This window comes from Neoarius graeffei, chromosome 6, assembly GCF_027579695.1.
Source record: "Neoarius graeffei isolate fNeoGra1 chromosome 6, fNeoGra1.pri, whole genome shotgun sequence".
Lineage (NCBI taxonomy): Eukaryota > Metazoa > Chordata > Actinopteri > Siluriformes > Ariidae > Neoarius > Neoarius graeffei.
This window is the reverse complement of record NC_083574.1, coordinates 97,352,174-97,370,121: the sequence shown is the minus strand read 5'-3', so window position 1 is coordinate 97,370,121 and position 17,948 is coordinate 97,352,174. Positions and strand designations below refer to the sequence as shown.

At 41.7% G+C, this 17,948-nt stretch overlaps 1 protein-coding gene across 1 annotated transcript in view; it reads left to right on the top strand.

The window, feature by feature from the left end:
- The first annotated feature begins 296 nt into the window (after positions 1–296).
- The window catches only part of LOC132888443 (protein unc-13 homolog C-like), a 567,940-nt gene continuing 550,288 nt past the window's right edge, over positions 297–17,948 (top strand). Inside the window, exons 1-2 of the mRNA XM_060924493.1 lie at positions 297–2,522; positions 2,625–3,552. Coding sequence (XP_060780476.1) covers positions 300–2,522; positions 2,625–3,552 — 3,151 coding nt within the window. The 5' untranslated portion in view covers positions 297–299. The remainder of the gene's footprint in view (positions 2,523–2,624; positions 3,553–17,948) is intronic.

Sequence of the window (17,948 nt, the reverse complement as noted above, 5' to 3'; positions counted from 1 at the left end):
AAGAGCAATATGTTATGATCATTTTGTTTCAGTGTGGCATGATGACATTTTTTCTTTTTCTCTTTACAGATACACAAGGCTATCTATGAAGACGACGCTTGGATTTTTCCCGCTCTAAGGATATATAACTTTTGCTTCGCACGACAGCTTCTAAGGGCATATTTCTCTTTTCTTTTCTCCCTCAGGGTTGACTTAAAAAAGGGGTTTTTTTGCTCTCTTGGTTGTTGATCCCTGCTGGATTTAACACCAGTTCTGCATCGCTGCATTTGGAATGCGAACACGCTAACCTATTGCCCTCCATGGTTTCTGCCCATGTAAAAAAGCTATCCTCTTATATTTTTAAGATTTGCAAAGGAATGTTTACAAAGAAACTGGCAAATACCACAAAAAAGAAAGAGAGTAGCGAAAACAAAAAAGATCCTAAGATATCCCCTGAACTGCATGCTCGAAATCAGACTTTTTCCACCACATTGAAAAGCACAGTTAAAAAGATTTCTAAATGTTCTTCTGCACGCAACCTATCTACTGAGGAAGACAACAGCAGGAACGACTGCTCTTCTCTTTCTCCCACATTCAGTTACCGTGTAGCAATTGCTAATGGACTGCAAAAGAATGCTCTCCTATTGAACAATAATGAATTTCATGAAGTGTTATCCATCGATAGTAGTTACACTGACTCTTTAAACGAGGCCAAACTTATCCATAGATTCGATGAGCAAAAAGCTTACACAATGCCTGTAAGAAGGAATAGGAAGAGTATGATTAGTTTGGCACCTTCTGATGGCAGCTCAGAGGGGGAACGTGGAGAACGAAGCAGTCTCCATACTCTCCGTCTAGGTGCTCTGAAAAAGCTTCGCAAATGGAAGAAGAGCCAAGAATGTGTTTCTTCAGATTCCTCAGAGGCTAGCACCTGGAGGAAGACACTTGGCATTAGGAGCAAGTCTCTGGATCGGGCTGGGAGGCAGCAGAAAACAACCACCCTAGAACCGGGATCCAGCTCCACAGGTTGCATCAGTCAGACCCAAGATGTCATGGAAATGATCTTCAAAGAGCTTCAGGGAATCAGCCAGATTGAGTCGGAGCTCTCAGAGCTTCGAGGGCATGTTAATGCTTTGAAAAGCTCCATCGATGAGATCTCCAGCAGTGTGGAGGTGGTGCAGAGTGAAATTGAGCAGCTTCGCTCAGGATTTGTGCAATCCAGACGAGAGACACGAGACATCCATGACTACATCAGACAGTTAAGCCACCAGACCAATAAAGCTACATTGAGATTCCTAAACGTGCCTGAGGAAAAATTTGAAAGAACCGAAGAACTTATTTATCACATTTTAAAAGAGAAAATGGGTTTTGTTGAAGCACATAAGACACTTAAAATCGAACTTGCCCATCGACTGGGGCAACAAAGAGAATGTTCAAGTGCTAAACCTCGTCCTATTATAGTTATTTTTTCAAATCCTCAAGACAGGGATTTAGTTTTGAAAAAGTGTTATAAGCTCAAAGGCACTGGAATATCAATCTCAACAGATAGCCTTGCACAAGAGTCAAAAGACAGGAAAGATCGGGGGATGACCTCTTCTCAGACCTATGAAAGCATGGACATGAAAGTGTCAAGTGCCAAAGACAAGGCCGAGAGTGATGACTGGGACTCAATGGACAGTGATAAAGAACTAGATGAATTAAACAAAAACAAATATGCAATTGTGCCCAAACCACCTCAGAAAAATAAATCTGACAAAAAAAAGTCTCATGATCACAGGCAGTCTACAGATGAGACCACATACTCGGTGCATTATGCTGATGATGTAGTTTACGATGACAAGCAAAACAAATCTTACTATTCTGACATGACTCCAGGATGGCTTTCCCAGAGTGATTACTCCACTCCGAAGCTCAGTCGCTCAGAATCAGACTGCTCCAAACTGTGCCCATCTTACTCTGAAGATTTCTCGGAGAGCCAGTACTTTAGTAGGGTTAATGGATGCTCCCTGCTCTCTTCATCAGATCAGGAGCTCTGGCAGCGTAAACAGGAAGACATGGCATCTTCTTGGTATGCAAGTCCACCCAGTCAAACACTCAGTCAGGAAAACCCACCGTATGTGGAGCACAATGAAGTTGAGACCACTGAGACCATTGACAGTGGTGTCAGTAATGGTCTGGTGTGTATATCAGGCGACAGAAGTCACTACAGTGGCTCTCAACTTTCTCTACAAGGTGACCTTTCACCTTGGAAAGACTGGCATCACCTTGAACAAGGAGCTGACTCAGGCTTGGATGCCTCAACGGAACAAAATATAGTCTCAGAAATCAGCAGCCCATTTGACCCTGCTGCTAACCCTGGTTTCCCTGAAAAAATTACAAAATGCCTTGAGGTTGATTTGCAGTTTGAAGGTGAGACCTTTTTGACATTTGACAGTACACCTGACACAACCCAAGAACCAGACATGGAACCTGAGTTAGAACCTGATCCAGAACCAGAACCTGAGCCAGAACCGGAGATTGTAGCTGTAATAGAACCGATGCCAGTGCAAATACCTGTGCCAGAACCAAAACCAGAAAAGAAGCCTAAGAACAAGCCAAAAACACAATCCAAGCCAGAGTCTGCTCCACAGACTCTGCAACGACAGGAGAGTAAGGGGAACCAACTCCAGCAAAACCAAAAGTCTTCCAGTATGTATCGTAGCCAGAGCGAGATCAGGGCTGAAAAGGTTGAAGAAGTCCCAAAATCCTGGAGCAGTAGGCTGAGTATAGACTTGTCTGAAAAAACCTTCAGCTTTGGAGGCTTTGGCTCAACTTTACAGAGGGCCAAATCAGCTCTGGAAGTTGTCTGGAATAAGGGCTCTCAAAGTTCCAGTGCACCTGCTGAAGAGCCAAGTACTATCCCATTTATAGGCCGGTTCAGAACTATGTCTCAGTCAACAGCCAATGACTCCAGCACCACTATTGACTCTGATGTCTACAATGAACCCTTCTACTACAAAGCTGATGAAGATGAACAAAACACAGAGCAACCCGTGGACAATGAGACGCATTATGTTGAAGTGATGGAGCAAGTGCTAGCCACCCTTGAGAACAGAACAAATGCCAATGAGGCAGAGGAAGAGTACCAAGATGATGAGTACGAAGTCTCACAAGAATATGACATTTTGCAAGAAGGGAACCCAGTTTTGGAATATGACTGCAGCTTAGATGAGCAATACGATGAAGAATACAGCGAGGATTATGATGAAAACCAGATGACCGAGGACAGGGAGGAGTATGAGGCCATGATTGAATACATAGAAGAAACAGAGGACGCAGCAGATGAGGCTGATGAACAAGAGGAGGAAGAAGCAGAAGTTGAGGCAGAAGTGAAAGATATGGCACAGGCACCAGGATCGGAGGAGGACAAAGAAATTGTAACTCAGGAAGATGAAAACAAAAATGTCACAGAAACCCCGGCACCAGTGGAAGAACCAGCACCAAAGAAAAGGACACGGCCAACATTTAAAGAAGCTGCTTTGAGAGCATATAGGAAGCAGATGGCGGAGCTTGAGCAGCAGATACTGGCTGGAGGTAGGGACTTGCTAATTTGATCTCCAGATAATTATTCCATACAGATTAAAGAAGCAGGTTTTATGAAAAGTAATAATGATGACTTAGAATTTAAAAGACAAGTTTCCTTTTGTTTCCGGTTAATTTGTCAGGATGTTCTCTGTGGTCAGACTGCATGATTGTAAACCACAATGAAAGCAAAAAGCAGAAAGAGGGTCACTGACTGAAACATGTCTGAGTGGCTGTGCTTTAATGCTAGAAACCTCAGATTCTTTTGAAGGTAGTCCAGGAAAGAGCTAAACATTGATTGCAGGTGTTTGATGTGGAAGATGATATTGGACCTTTTAAATTTGTTATTGATTTGTGTGTCTGTCTGTTTGTGTGTGTGGTGGTGGGATAGCAGTATTATAATGTTTCAGTAAGTCAGAAATGATGTTGGTGGACAACAATGTAGCAGTGTTGCTAATGAGATGAAAATATGAACGTACCTTTACATTTCACATTTGAACGGAACCCTGTTGTGTTCTCCCCATTGGTGTGTTTTGTTAGGCAGGTGAGGCCACAGCAATAACACTTGGGTCTGAGAGCATCTTGGTTTGCTCCTTCATGAACTCTAGTACTGTTTGCTTGCTCAGAGAAAACAACTTGACTGTGAATCAAGCATGCTGTATGTTTTGGGTGGCAGCATTTTTTGTAGGTCTTGTAGTTGGTTAACTGAGCCGTGAAGTGCAAATTGAGCTTAAGGACTGCAGAAAATGTTCTCAAGAGTTCGACCAACAAATAAAAAGAGAAAATGAGCACTGGATGCGATACACAAAACATTTAAGGCTCATTATTGAAATCTCATCTCATTATCTGTAGCCGCTTTATCCTGTCCTACAGGGTCGCAGGCAAGCTGGAGCCTATCCCAGCTGACTACGGGCGAAAGGCGGGGTACACCCTGGACAAGTCGCCAGGTCATCACAGGGCTGACACATAGACACAGACAACCATTCACAGTCAATTTAGGGTCACCAGTTAACCTAACCTGCATGTCTTTGGACTGTGGGGGAAACCAGAGCACCCAGAGGAAACCCACGCAGACAACATGCAAACTCCACACAGAAAGGCCCTCGCCGGCCACGGGGCTCGAACCCAGAACCTTCTTGCTGTGAGGCGACAGCGCTAACCACTACACCACCGTGCCACCACCATTATTGAAATACTTATCAAATTATTTATTTAGTGCTGGCTGAGTGATTTTTGAGATTTCTATACACACATGGTCAAGGATTTATTTTTATTTGTAACCTTTTTCCATCCAACCAAAGAATAAAAAAGTGAAATTGGTATGTTTTCAGCCCTATGACAGCATCTTCTTGTTTCAGAAAACGAACCAAAGGTATCAGTTTTGCTTTGATTAGACCTTAGCATGGTGGTGTAGTGGTTAGCACTGTTGCCGCACATCAAGAAGGTTCTGGGTTTGAACCCAGAGGCCAACATGGGTCTTTCTGTGTGGAGTTTGCATGTTCTGTCTGTGTGAGTTTCCTCTTGGTGCTCTGGGTTCCCTCACAGTCCAAAGACATGCAGGTTAGGTTAATTGGTGGCAACTAAATTGACCATAGGTGTGGGTTGTTGTTTGTCTCTATGTGTTAGCCCTGCGATGATCTGGCGACTTGTCCAGAGTGTATCCTGCCTCTCACCCATAGTCAGCTGGGATAGGCTCCAGCTTGCTCACAACCCTGCACAGGATACGTGGTTATGGATAATGGATAGAACTTAGTAATACACTCAGTGACACAAAAGAACCATCCATTTAGTCAAATTGCAGCATCCATTGATGATATTCATTGATTTGGTGATTACTACTGAGAAAACGTATTTAATGGGTCACTACCAGACTCTGTGGTTTCCTTTCAGCCACAGATAGACTAATATCTGAATGCAAGGGCCAACTACTTTGTGTGAGAATAACAAACTTGACAGTATGCTTTGGTTGAGAGTACTTGAGCGGCGTGGAGTTTATTACAGTCAATCTAGGCAACAGGGGAATTTCCGCCCTGCCTTACTCACTCTACAATCTGCCAGCTCTTGACCTAGATATGAGACATACATTCAGAAAGCACAGTGACTTCACACTGCACGCTCTCATTCTCAGTAAGACTAGTGTTGGAATACTGCTCTGTTTTACAAATCAGACTCCAGCTTCACTATTTCCTCATACTGTATTTCCACTCTGATACACTGCAAAAATGATATCTTAGCAAGTGAAAATATCTTGAAAATAGTACAAACGATCTAGCATTTTCTATTAGAAGAATACGAGACACCAATTCTGAAATTATTAAACCTAGTTCTAGATTGCAACCAACTTATTCTAAGATGTCTTATCAAGTAAAAATATATCTGTCCATGCAGCAAGATAATTTCACTGGTATGAAGTAATTTTCTCCTCAAATTCAGTTTTCAATTTTTTGCAGTGGACATCTATCTCAACTCATTTAGGACCTGATAATTAGTTGATGAGTGGGTTATGAGAATTAGAATTGGGTATTTTAGAGCCGGCAAAGCATCGCAATACACTCTCCAGTGTTCAGTTAGCTCATAAACAATTAACCTTAATCAGGGGGAGTTTGAGGTTTTGTAGGAGTTAATTTAGCATGAGTGGATGTATGCTGATTAAAAGTTGCAGTGCTGTGGCCTACCAAACGGGTAAAACATAGGAACACACACCTTCCAAGCTGGCTATGGATGCTCTTCCTTGGATAGCCTAAAGATAACAATTTACACTCAAATCTCAATCACTGAACAGTTTGATATGAGAGACATAAAGTTAATACTCTAAAGATACTCATGCTCAAGTTCCTTTGCAACACCATTAACACTCTTTGACTAAATATCATACAGTTTCTGAAGAGTAATGATTTATGATCACACCATCAGAAGAGAGTTCCCTTGTGATTCTGGTTCTGATCTAGGTTTCTTCCTCATGTCACTTGAGGGAGTTTTTTCTTGCTTCTCTGTGAATGAGGGTGTGCATGGAGACCTGTAATGGACTGCCATCCCACCCAGGTTGTATTCCTTTCCAGTGTTTCCAGGATACACTCTGGATATACAACCACCCTGACCACCACCACCACTCTGACCAGAATAAAGCAGTTACTAAATATGAAAGAAAATTATTCAATTGTCATCACAGAGTGATCCAGCAGGTAGCTTTGCTGCCTCAGAACTCTATGGTTCCCAGGTCAATCCTGAGCTCAAATTTCTGGACATGTTCTGTCTATGTCTGATTGGGTTTCCTCCAGCTTCTCCAGTTTCCTTCCACAACCTCAAAACAGGTTGTAAGTGGATTGGTGAATATAAATTGGCCCTAGGTGGGAACATGTATCAAGAGCTGTATGCACAAAGTCCATCCATCCATCCATCCATCCATCCATCCATCTTCTACTGCTTATCCGAATCCGGGTCATGGGGGTAGCAGCCTAAGCAGAGCAGCCCAGACTTCCCTCTCCCTGGCCACCTCCACCAGCTCTTCCAGGGGAATACTGAGGCATTCCCCGGCCAGCTGAGAGATGTAATCTCTCCAGCATGTCCTGGGTCTGCCCCAGGGTCTCCTCCCGGTGGGGCATGCCCAGAAAACCTCCTTTGGGAGGCATCCAGGGGGCATCCTAACAAGGTGCCCGAACCATCTCAACTGACTCCTTTCAATGTGGAGGAGCAGCGGTTCTACTCTGAGTCTGTCCCAAACGACCAAGCTTTTCACCCTGTCTCTAAGGGAGAGCCCAGCCACCCTGTGGAGAAAACTCATTTCTACTGCTTGTATCTGCAATCTCATTCTTTCGGTCACTACCCATAGCTCGTGACCATAGGTGAGAGTGGGAACATAGATGGACCAGTCAATTGAGAGCTTTGCCTTGCAATGTATTAGCATCCCATCCAGTGTGTATACCCACTTTGCAGTTAAATAATTTTCCTTTATCTTTATGTTATGGCCAGGGTTTTGCCTGAACTGATAATCACATCACCAGTTTTTCCTTGGCTAATCAGACATAAGGTATGCCACCACACTTGCTGGAGCTGTTGGGGGTTAGGTCCCTTGAGCCAGTCTTGCTGGTACAGGGAATCAAACCAGCAACCTTTTGGTCCCAAAGCTGTTTCTCTAACCATTTGGTCATGGCTTCCCAAATCATCTTTAGTAACTGCTTTATCCTGGTCAGGGTGGTGGTGGATCCAGAGTCTATCCTGGGAACACTGGGAGGGAATATGACCTGGATGGGATGGTAGTACATTGCAGGACTCCATGCACACCCTCATTCACACAGTGTTCCCAGGATAGACTATGGATCCACTATGCCTAGGATGAAGCATTTACTAAAGATAAATGAATGAAAATAATTCTGTAATATTACAAGTCCCGAATATGCTTCCTTCCTTCAGATTATTCTGAATTTAGACTCAGCAGTCAGGCCACTGGACTCCTGATTATAAGGTTGTGAGTTTTAATCCCAGTGCCACCAAGCCTGAACAAAGCTCTTAACTGTCTCAAATGGATAAAAGCATCTGTGAACAAATGTTTCTTTCCAATGTACAATACCTCTTGCAAATCTGATAAACTGTATTCACCCCTGGTGTTTAATTTGCAAAGAGCTGGGAAGGATCCAGCACCTGACAGCACCTTTGAGCTTCATCATTTGCTATCGGTTGCCTGAAAATTATTTTAATGAGACCCTATGACTTATCTTGATGGCAAACACAACCCAGGTTCAACTCTAAAGAAAAGATTAATGCTAATCCCTGAAGTTGGAAAAGCACTGATTTATTCACTGGCAACAAGAGCAACTGAATTCAACAACTCTGAACTCTGTTTCTGCCAATGGCTGTCATTTAGCAGCACTGCTTTTCCTCCTCATGTGCAGCTAATTACAGCAGGAAATAACACAACCTCTCATGGCTGATCAAAAGAGATTGAGAGGAAGAAGGATGGAAAACCAGGATGTGAGAAAGTCTAACGGATAATGTTAAAGCTCTTCCAGACATTTGAAAAGCATTTTTGCAGCAAGGTCTCGAAGGAAGTGTTCTTCCAGGCAGTCTAATCATCACTCAGCTGCTACTGTATTCAGATGCTAATCCACAATCCCAAGGGAATTTTGCTAACCAGGTTAGACTTGCTCATAATATTCAGTCATTTCCGGAAGTATTGAAACAGCAAGGCCAATTCTTTTGTTTTGGGTAGACAGTGAAGACATTTGGGTTTGACAGCAAAAGATGAACATGGGACGATAGATCAGAATTTCAGCTTTCATTTCCAGCTCATGTGCTAGCTCTTCTTTCACCTGTTTGTATATTAGTGGGTTTTTTTTCCTCCATTTCTTATTCAAGAAGGCAATCTTTTCTCAAAACACCAATGGTGTGTAGGTGCGAGAACGCTTTTCTTCAACACAAAAAGTTGCATCATGATGATGTAAGCATAATCAGATCTACAATATTAAGCACAGTGTTATCCCATGCCAGCAAGGAAGTGGGGAGGGGGACAAACATACCTGGGCATGGTACAAGGCAACTGTGCTTAGTGTGAGTACACCCTAAATCTACCATTTTTATGCCTCTCCTGCGGAGTTGTTGACAGGTCAGGTATAATGCCTGCTACTGGTACCATCTAACCCAATACAACCTGCCACATGGATGGGTAGTCAACATCCAAACTAGCTCCCCTACCAGCGAATAGCTGGTGAAGAAGGTGGCACAAATATTTTATTGAGATAAAATGCATCCCACATTTTACGATTCCATAAATTGCTAAAGCGTGTAAGCAACAATATCACATGACCTACTTTTAACCAAAACAAGTCGGCATGGGCAAACGCTGCGGACTCGGCTCTCCCACCAGCTAAAAGCCAGTGGAAAAGAAAAGGAAAATCTGCCTAATGAGTACAACTGCAAGATAGAGCAAGGTTAGATGATGTGTGATTTTTCTGGACAGATAACTAAATCATTCTAGCTAGCGCTTACTGTAGCTCTCTTAGCCTGAGAATGCATGGTCTCGACTCCACAGTAGCACGTTTGGAGTTCTACACCTAATGTTTTGATCTTACAGAGAAAGAAACAAGAACACAAAAGCAGGAACAGAGAAAAGATATGCATATTCGTCGTTTGTTTCACAGATCTATTCGTGAATGTCAATCACAAATTACATTCCTGCGACTCAAACTCTCAGAGGTCGATGCAGAGTCACGATGTTTTCCCTGTGTCGCCATCTCAGTGTGACGCAGTTCCATAGTTATGCTAATTAGTTAAAGCTCCTCACGTTCGGCTGTTTCCTGTTTCCGTAGGGCCGTACTGTTTACCTCAAGAGGGTCCCAAAATGGAGGAAAGTGACCCTCAGGACATCAAAATGATCACATCCCATCCGCATGATATTGGTCTTGTGAGACAGAAAAAAATGCCATGCACAATTTTTTTTTTTCAAAATTCAGATGACTTTTCAGTCAGCACATTTATTTCTCATCTCATCTCATTATCTCTAGCCGCTTTATCCTTCTACAGGGTCGCAGGCAAGCTGGAGCCTATCCCAGCTGACCACGGGCGAAAGGCGGGATACACCCTGGACAAGTCACCAGGTCATCACAGGGCTGACACATAGACACAGACAACCATTCACACTCACACCTACGCTCAATTTAGAGTCACCAGTTAACCTTACCTGCATGTCTTTGGACTGTGGGGGAAACCGGAGCACCCGGAGGAAACCCACGCGGACACGGGGAGAACATGCAAACTCCACACAGAAAGGCCCTCGCCGGCCACGGGGCTCGAACCCAGGACCTTCTTGCTGTGAGGCGACAGCGCTAACCACTACACCACCGTGCCGCCAGCACATTTATTTATTTATTTATTTATTTATTTTAATGCAGACTGTATCAGAAGTACATTCATGAGAAATTCATATGAATTTGGATGAGATGGTGATGTTGATAGATTCCATTTGATTTCAGATGGCTGTAAGTAAAAATTACAATCCTGAAACTTAACTTTCAAAGATTTTTTTATTAAAAAAATTATTAGTATGGATAATTACAAATTTGCGAATGTGAAAGTGTTGAATTTAATCAAGTTTTAATTTTCACTGTTGGAAAGCACAAACTAAAAAGTTGGTTATAAGCTAGATAGAAGTAGAGGAGGTGCAAATGTTGTGATTAGAGTTTTTTTTTTTTAATTATTACCGTATTCGTAACAGTATTTTGTACGTAGTGGCTATTATGTATGCTCTTATAGGAAAAAGGTTAAGTCTCGAAGCGTAACTATCCAGATAAGCTAATAATAAATTTTAATCTAAAAGTGTGCCAGGATGAGCTGCACCTTACTTAAACATTCACCATATTATGGAAATTTGCCAGTTAGTATGCAGGTTAATGATCCACATATAGGATTTACAGCCTTTCGAATGACACCGATCATTAAACTTGAATTGATCATTAAATAAATGTGAAACGTGCATAAAGCATGTGTATCCGCACACCTGTCACTTTCAAGGCTTATGATTTTATCAATATACGACTTATTGAAAATCTCCTCACAGCCTTTCGGAAAAATCCATCCATCCATCCATCCATCCATCCATTATCTGTAGACGCTTATCCTGTTCTATAGGGTCATGGGCAAGCTGGAGCCTATCCTAGCTGACTATGGGCGAGAGGCGGGGTACACCCTGGACAAGTCGCCAGGTCATCACAGCCCTTTGGAATATAATTCTGTTAATTGCTTGGCGTTTGTAAGCAAACACTAACAAGGTGAATATTATCCTCCACTCTGAAGCTGGAGGTCCAGAGATCGACCTGGGCAAGGATGAGACAGCTTCCAGATCACTAAATAAACAAGAGATTTTACTTAAACTTTCACAAGGAGAGGTTTTAAATGCCAAAATAAATTCTGACACAAGTGGGTGCGGAGGCGTGGCTTAATGCACATTTTATTAATAGACATTCACTTGTACAAAGCACACACACACACACATATAGTATAGTCAGCTTGTTCCTGGGATTTAAAAAAAAATCTATTTTATGTTATATAAGTAGGCATATCAGGTGAAAATTCAAATTCAATCCAATTTGCTTGAAACTGCGCTCACTGAATTCAGAATTGGATGCAGAACAACATACTTATGACAGAATTAAAATATATTTATCCGTTCTTGAGATATTACAAATCAAAGATTTAAAAAAAAAATTCTTAATTTTTACAAAACTGCCGTAATATTCTGTATGAGGGTCACATGGTCCAAAACGGGCCTCATTAACCAATGATGTTTTTTCTTCATAACTTTTCTATTTTTCCAAGATATTTACATGGAAATTGGAAGCACATAGATGGTTGGATACTGAATACGAAGCTTGAAAATGAGTAAAAACAAATGATGCAAATTGGTATTTAATTACTATCAATTATGCTAATTAGGTAAAACCATTAAATTGATACACTCTCTTCTTCAAAGTTTCACCAAATGGCTTTATTTGTGAATATAAAGCTGATCTTAACTCTCATTTATACATCACAAAGAAGGAGAAATCAATGGTAATTATAAAATATACATAAATAAACACTGTCATTCACATCTACCATTCTCTATCAAATTAAAAAAAAAAACTAATAAAAGATTATTTATAATCCCCTCTTTGTGCTCTGTAGGCCTTTGTATTTCTCAAAAGTAGGGCCTACTCGTGTTTATATGAAAGAATATAAAAGATTATTTCGATTAATATTCACAGCTTTCAAGGCGAACCTTGAAAAAACTGTCTGATCCACATCCAGTAAACAATTCACATTAACTGAACTGAAACTGACACTCGCGTTTCTGACTTTTGTTTTTTTTTAATCTCATTCTGACACTTAAGAGCGCCATATTTTTCATCAAAACAACTCCAGTTATATTCTAAAATAGTTATTTATTTACATGAATCAGTCTGATTGGAAAAAAAAAAACAAGTAGGTAAAGCTATGAAAGCTCACTTCAAAGTCTCGTGTGAATTATAACATCAAAACTAGCAGAGGGAAAATTTTGCCGAATCCTTCATCAGAAACAGTGAGAGCAAGAAAACATCCCTATAAGTGATCCGATTGATATTGACGAGTAATCCAGTGGGAAACCGATCAGGAAAGAGAGAGAGAGAGAGAGGGAGAGAGAGCCTGACTGCTTCTAATGGTTGAACATGGTATTATAGATTAGCACTGGTTTAGATGACACCAGTTTGATTTGTATTATAGCCCATTTTATAAATCTGTGCTATTAATGATTTAAAAATGTGATAATTTAGACCTTCAGTCTCTACACAGTATTAATTCCAGAAACTAATTTTAGTTTTTAGGTTTTTGACAAAAATAAACAAGAGCTCTAGATGTATTTTACTCATTTATTATTAGTTTGCATTTAGATTTATGAGATTCATGAACTACAGCAATTTTAGTTAGATTTCAAATTCCCCATTTAAATTTTAAGTTTCCAAAACGTAAATGAATAAAAACTAATAATTAAAAAGTGTGAATTCCTCTTTAGATGAACTGCTGCATCATTTTATCTTTGTTATGTGCTGGCTAAATGAAAAGAACACGCAGCTACGACATGCAGGGACATTTGCACGTTTTACGCATTTATAATTTAAAAACAAGCTTGATGCCATTTTTTATTAAATACGTAATGTATAAAATGGCGGCACGGTGGTGTAGTGGTTAGCGCTGTCGCCGCACAGCAAGAAGGTCCGGGTTCGAGCCCCGTGGCCGGCGAGGGCCTTTCTGTGTGGAGTTTGCATGTTCTCCCCGTGTCCGCGTGGGTTTCCTCCGGGTGCTCCGGTTTCCCCCACAGTCCAAAGACATGCAGGTTAGGTTAACTGGTGACTCTAAATTGAGCGTAGGTGTGAATGTGAGTGTGAATGGTTGTCTGTGTCTATGTGTCAGCCCTGTGATGACCTGGCGACTTGTCCAGGGTGTACCCCGCCTTTCGCCCGTAGTCAGCTGGGATAGGCTCCAGCTTGCCTGCTACCCTGTAGAACAGGATAAAGCGGCTAGAGATAATGAGATGAGATGTTTAAAATAAATTCATTCACATTGAAAAGGAAATGAAAAATATATATATTTTGCTCATTTATATGTTTATATTTTTCTTGTTATGGTCTTGAGCCAAATCATGCGAGAGGTCCTGGGTTCAAATCCCAGACAAGCCCCCATTATGTTACAACCTGGCTCAAGACTGTAACAAAAAAGAAGGATACACATTTTTAAATTAGAAAATGCAAGAATTTATTGGAATAAACATAAACAAAACTCAAACTGAAGAAAGAGTTAAAGGCAAGCAAATTAATGCAAAAAAATTATAATAATAAAAAACCCACAAAACAAGAGGGCCCAAAAAGAACAGCTGCCACCTGTCCCTTTCTTTTTTTTCTTTCTTTCTCTTCTCTCTCTCTCTCTCTCTCTCTCTCTGATATCTGCGAAACTGATCTTATATAGAGACTGTACCAGGTGAGACAGGCCTCAGGTGAGCAGGTGGGAGGAGCCAAGACAAAATAGGAAAACCAAATGAGCCCAGAGATCATTACATTCTTCTTCTTCTTCCTCTTCTTCTTATTCTTATTATTAGTTCCTGTTACATTATTTTCATGATACAAATATATATATATATATTGCCCTGTTTGAAATTGAAAGAAAATGAACAACCTCAGAAAGAAATTGAGGTAAATCACACCAAAATTAAAACATGGGGAAAAAGGAAAACCACTCCATAAAATGTTTACGGCTCTTCGCTTACAAATTATAGCATAACATTTGGTGGCGATGTGATAATGGACTAATATACAGTACATCACACTTACAAATATCTACACACATCAGTGGTGGGTTTCCCCAAAGCGTCTTAACGCTAAGTGTTCATTGTGCTGCTTGCTCTACCATTTAACCATGATCATTGTGCTGTGATGCTTTTGGAAAACTCAGGTCTGGCCTAGGTGTTATCTAGATACCTGTCGAGCTGTCTTTTTGATGGCCAATACTAGAAGTCGACAGGTCATTTTATGCAACGACGGGCTTCAAAATTCCCATTCAGAAATCCTTTGGAGTGCATTGTGCATGCGCTTGGGACCCAGTCATCTCATCTTATCTTATTATCTTTAGCCACTTTATCCTGTTCTACAGGGTCGCAGGCAAGCTGGAGCCTATCCCAGCTGACTACGGGCGAAAGGCGGGGTACACCCTGGACAAGTTGCCAGGTCATCACAGGGCTGACACATAGACACAGACAACCATCCACACTCACATTCACACCTACGGTCAATTTAGAGTCACCAGTTAACCTAACCTGCATGTCTTTGGACTGTGGGGGAAACCGGAGCACCCGGAGGAAACCCACGCGGACACGGGGAGAACATGCAAACTCCGCACAGAAAGGCCCTTGCCAGCCACAGGGCTTGAACCCGACCCTCTTGCTATGAGGCGACAGCGCTAACCATTACACCACTGTGCCGCCCCTGGACCCAGTCATATACACCCCAAATTTGCTTCAATATTTTAAGTTTTCCAAAGCATGCCCCTGGACCCCCCTAGCAGGCTCCCCCACCGACACCCTTCTCTCAATTTCTAGATCACACCCTGGGCCTGGTCTCTCACATGAGTTTCTGTGAAAGGTGCTGGCCAACATTGTACCATCCTCTTCACAGGTGGTTGCTCTTCCACAGTTTCTTTTCTTCACAGTGCAAATGTCTGATCCAGCTTCTTTCTGACACAAACTCCAACAGATAAGTTTTTTTTTTCTTTTGCTTCTATGTCAAGTTCACTTCTTACTGCCTTAAGAGAATCTTCATTCTGTCCATCTGGAAAATTAGGCAAGATGTTTGTTTCACTTCTTTTAGACCTTTTGATGTTCCTTCTTGATGGCTCCTCTTCCTGATAATATCCTTCTCTTTCTGTTGCTGTTCACTATAACATCAGCCATTCCTGATCTTCTTAGTTTTGTGCAGAAATGCCCTAGTCTGGTTAATACCAGACCATATCACAAGTGAAATATGGTCTGGAATCCGCCTATTGAATTTCTCGTAGGGGAGGTGTGGTTTACGATTGTCAACGTCCGTTTATTGGACGTTGCGAATGTCTTTCATTTGGCGTATATGTAGCCCATGGCCAATCATGGCAGTTGTACCCGGTGACATAGTTAAAGCGACGAAGAAGAGAAGGAAAGAGAAAGAGAAGGCAAAACAAAAATAGGAAAACAATGGCACCGAACGATTACTGCCGTTTGTGCAAGACAAATATGAAAGAAGCTGGACCCTCGCTCGCCGCCATGTTAAATGTGATCCGTAAACAGTCCCAAATAAACTACAAGCTTCCGTTTGTCGAGTAGTACGCGTCACCGTCTTTCCACCCCTTCCCACTCTCTGATTGGCTCCCTAACTCAGGTGAGCCTTTAGACCGTAGTTTCCATGCTGTCTTTTCAGATCGGAACGATTGTGCAAAGCAGCATGGGATTTCCCAGGCTAGAAATTCCCCATTTTAAATTTAAAACGTTTTCCATCCACTAAACCCGGTGTGTGAAGTCTTACTTCAGTTAAACAGGGATGCGTCTTGATAAATGCAGCTGCCATGGCAGTAAATTGTTCATCATGGGTGTATGACATTTAATTATGCATGGCCTATTCAAGAAGTCTCTCCAACATCACGTGTTTCATGTACAGAGAAATTTACAGCCAAGTGCCATCGTTCTTGTGAGCAAGGTCTCCTTGTCTTTGTTAAAAATTTATGTCCACAGATAATTCTGGAATTTCAAATTTACAGAGCCAAGGATCCTGCTAAATAATTGGGGACTCTCTGCTTCTTCGGGAAAATATTTGTGTCACAGGTGCTTGGTGAAGGTGATATGCTAGAGGCTGGGGTATCTTCAGGCATCTTAAGATCTTAAGCACAACTGACCACTGTTGCAGCCCTTCAAGCTGGAATGACATTGGAATTGGATTGGAATGTCATTGGACATGGTCACTGGATTGGAATGACCAATGACCATGCACTTACATCACTTGTGGTTCCTCTTATGCTGGGAGAGAACGTACTCTGAAGTAGGAGCTAAAAGAGTCCCTCAAATGGTGTTCTAAGAACTACAATCTTTCTCAGTTCCTGCAGTGTGGACACACTAAGAATGATGAAAATGTTTCTCTGGTCTGAGATCATCAATTGGTTTGCAATAAACACTATGTTTGTACTGTGATGATCTGGCAACTCGTCCAGGGTGTACTCTGCCTCTTGCCCATAGTCAGCTGCGATAGGCTCCAGCTTGCCCGCGACCATGCACAACATCAGTGGTTATGGATAATGGATGGATGGACTGTATCTGTATTACACACGCTCCTGCAAAAAAAAAAAAAAAAACATATAAGCAGCATATTTAATCCCATCAACGCTTAGTCTTCTTCTTTCACCTGCTCCCACTAGGAGTCACCACAGCAGATCATGATCTGCATATTTGATTTGGCATAGGTTTTACACCTTCCTGATACAACCCTCCCCAGTCTATCCCAGCATTAAATGTTCAGTGGGTTGTGCAACTCAAGTAGCTGTTTATTTTTACCAAATCTGCATGTTTTTGGATTGTGGGAGGAAACCAGAGCAAACCCATGCAGAAAGGTCCCCATTGGCTGTGAGATTTGAACCTGGAACCTTCTTGCTGTGAGGTGACAGTGCTAACCACTGCACCACCATGCCACCCCTCATCAACACTTACAGTAGTGATGTTGTTAAAAGGACTGCATTGTGTTTACCATACCTCTGCTGTACAAAATCCTGGAAGTTCCCAGCAAATTAAGTGAACATTGCACTTTTTACCATTTGTATTTGTAATTCTGGCTTAAAAAATGAAGCTGAATCTAAGTGGTATGCCACCACTTTCTGATGTCATCTAGCCAAAGTCAGAGCAACATTTTGAATGCATGAGAGTGGGGGGCAACAAACATCCCAGTTTACCAAAACACTCTATGCCTGAGGACCCTCCAGATCTACTCCTTTCTCAAATAAAACAGCTAGTAACAAAAGGCTTGACTAAACAGATATGTTTTCAGACAAGTCTTAAACAGTGAGACTGTGTCTGAATCTCAGCTACTGATTGGAAGGCTGTTCCATAACTGTGGGGCTTTGTAAGAAAAGGCTCTGCCCCCGATGTAGCCTTCACTATTCAAGGTACCAACAAATAGCCTGCACCTTTTGATCTAAGTAGGCATAACAGACCAGAAGTTCTCTCAGGTACTGTAGTGCAAGACCATTCAGTGGTTTAAAGGTCAATAGCAGGGGTGGACAAAGTACCCAACTTCATTACTTAAGTCAAAGTACAGGTACCGCTGGTCAAATATTACTCCAGTACAAGTGAAAGTTGTCCAGTCAAATTTTTACTTAAGTTAAAGTACTAAAGTACT